The sequence below is a fragment of the Papaver somniferum genome, chromosome 11 (genome assembly GCF_003573695.1).
Source record: "Papaver somniferum cultivar HN1 chromosome 11, ASM357369v1, whole genome shotgun sequence".
NCBI classification, from domain to species: Eukaryota; Viridiplantae; Streptophyta; class Magnoliopsida; order Ranunculales; family Papaveraceae; genus Papaver; species Papaver somniferum.
The window spans coordinates 3090046-3092937 of NC_039368.1; the positions used below are offsets into that span (position 1 = coordinate 3090046).

At 37.6% G+C, this 2892-nt stretch overlaps 1 protein-coding gene across 1 annotated transcript; it reads right to left on the bottom strand.

The window, feature by feature from the left end:
- Positions 1–1226: 1226 nt before the first annotated feature.
- LOC113323939 lies at positions 1227–1883 on the bottom strand. The gene has a single exon (XM_026572285.1). The coding sequence runs from the start codon at positions 1881–1883 to the stop codon at positions 1227–1229; it is 657 nt and encodes a 218-aa protein (XP_026428070.1).
- Positions 1884–2892: the final 1009 nt, after the last annotated feature.

Genomic DNA, 2892 nt, shown 5'->3' on the forward strand with positions numbered 1-2892 from the left:
TAATTGTAGGAGCCATACTGTTTATTTTATAACCTTGATATAAGCCTTGAATTTCATGCTGATGCATTAGAATTGAAAGACCTTGAGAGCAAATGATGAATAGAGATGGAGATAACGGACAACCCTGCCTAATTCCCATCTCACTATTGAATAACCCCTAAGGAGAACCATTAATATTGACAGAAAATGAGGTTGTTGTCACGCAGATCATAATCAAAGAATGAGCAGCACCATGGATTCCCATTAAATGAAACATATTATCCAAGGATGACCAGTTAACTCTATCATATGCTTTTTCCATATCAACTTTCAACGCAAAATGACCATTTACACCATAAGAAGTATTCATGGAATGCAGAAGTTCTTTTGCCACAATTATGTTATCCAGTATCTGTCTCCCCGGAATGAAGTTATCTAAGTGTGGTTTAATTCTATTCGAGATTATTTTTGCCACCACTTTATATAGAACATTACATAATGCTATGGGGCGAAAATCAGAAGCACATTCAGGGTTTTTATCTTAGGCACAAGAGTAATGTTAGTATGGTTTAATAATTTAGGAAACACAACATATTGAAACACTTGTTTTATAGATTTGACAACATCATTACATACTGTGTACCAACATTTTTTATAAAACATAGGAGAATAGCCATCCGGTCCTGGAGCAGTGTAAGAACCCATTTTGGAAATTACAAACAAAATTTCTTCTTGAGAGGGAATTCTAGATATTTCAGCATTATCAATCTGAGTAGAAGCTGAAGAGAGAAATCATGGGTACTTACTGAAGGATCTTTGTGAAAGAGCTTTTGAAAGTGATTTACTAAAATACTTGAGATTTCACAATGATCTGTTGTCCAGGAGTTGTCATCTTTTCTTAAATGACTGATATTATTTCTTCTCCTTCTATGTTGCACAGATAGATGGAAATGTCTTGTATTTCTATCACCATCCTTTTCCCAAGCCAGTTTCATCCTCTGGTCCCAGTAAGTGGCTTCCATCACAAGATATTCATTTAATTCTGCTAGTATAATCTTTTCCTGATGGATCGAAGAAGCAGTTGGAAGTTTTGCATGAATTCTCAGAAGCTTTGTTTTTAAGATTGAGATCTTATGTTTAACACAGCCAATTCGTCTTCTACTCCAATCCGATAAAAAGATACCCAGTTTTCTTAGCTTGGATAGAATATCTTAATCCATGTCTTCACTCCAGCATTCCACCACCTTCTATAAGAACTCCGGATGGGATATCCAATAAGCTTCGAATTTGTAATTTGGAGGAACTCTAGCAATTCGTCTCGAAGTATTTAGAAGAATATGGGCATGATCACTGGAAATCCTTGGAAGATGGAGAACAACGGGCGAGTGATAAGAAATGCACCATTCAGGGTTAGCCATAATCCTATCAAGACGTTTTCTGATAATACCTTGAAATGCTCTATCATTACTCCAAGTGTAAGCCGGTATAGAAAACCCTAAGTCCGAAAGATGGTTCTGGTGAATAAAGTCATCAAAAGCAGATATGTTAGAATCAAGAACTGGCAAGCCTCCAAATTTCTCCTGAACCGAAACAATGGCATTAAAGTCTCCAATAAAGCTTTTACAACCATCAAAATTACTAACATAACTAGTTAGAGAAGACCAGAAAGAAGCCCCTTGATTTGTGATTGGAGGACCATAAATGTAGAATAAATGCCAGGAATTTCTCGGACCATCATTACGAACCAATGCATGAATCATATTCGGAGATTGTGTAATGATTTCGATGTCTATATCATCTTCCCAAAGCATCCATAGGCCTCCACTCCTGCCTACTGAAGAAACTACACAATGGTGATCAAAACCAAATGGACCAATCTTTTGAGATGAGATCGATTCAGACATCTTAGTCTCAGACAGAAAGACAATAGATGGATTTGTACATCTGAGGAATGAATGTAATGTCCGAATTATTGGGATATTCCCCAGACCCCAACAATTCCATGAGAATATCAGCATTTATCATGCGGCATTTTGAGGTTAGCCGCCTTACCATTTGCAGAAGAATAGTTTGTAGTAGATTTTCTTTGTATCTTTGGCTGAGGAGAGGTCCTACGAATGTAGTCTTCATCTTGGCCACGTTTTGCGCCTTGACCTCCAAGATTATCCGCATTAGTGCTTGAAGAAGATTTCCCCTGTGATCTAGCCATCATCTTCCAATCATTGTGAATGGGGTTAGCTTTAGGGATAGGCTTCCCAAATACCTTTTTGGGGCCTATGGAAACGTGATTCTTGGCATATGTAACAATAGGGTTCAGCGAGAGAGGACTTTCTATGATAATATGATCATTGGAAGCAAGTCTCAAGTTAGTGCTACCAATACAATTTTGCATAACTCGTTTGGCTCTGGAAACCATCATGTTCATACGATTCTCTTCCACCTGACGCTCTTCTGTAAAGGAAGGAATTCCCATAAAAGAATTAGTGTTGTCAAGATAAACTATTTCAGATCTAACGCGATAATGTTTCTGGTATCCAATAACCAGATCCGTTCGTTCATACGTACGTTTTGTAGCAGAGAAATATCTTCCCATAGAAGTAGAAGGAATAGTATTATGGGGATCAGAATTGAAAGAACACTTTCCTTCTTTTTCAGGTATCGGGGCTTCACCAACAACATAGATATCTTTGAACTACGGAATCTCCTTGACTTGAGACTTTGCAGAAACATTAATAGAAGGATGATACACAGGTTTGATCATTTCCATTTCCGCTTGATGTAGATGTTCTGGGTGATTCTGAAAGATGTAGTCCTTGTAGTCATTAACCCATGGGCAGTTATGCATTAGATGGCCAATAAACCCACAAAATACACAAAACTTCGGTAGCCTTTCATACTTGATTGTAACTTCAT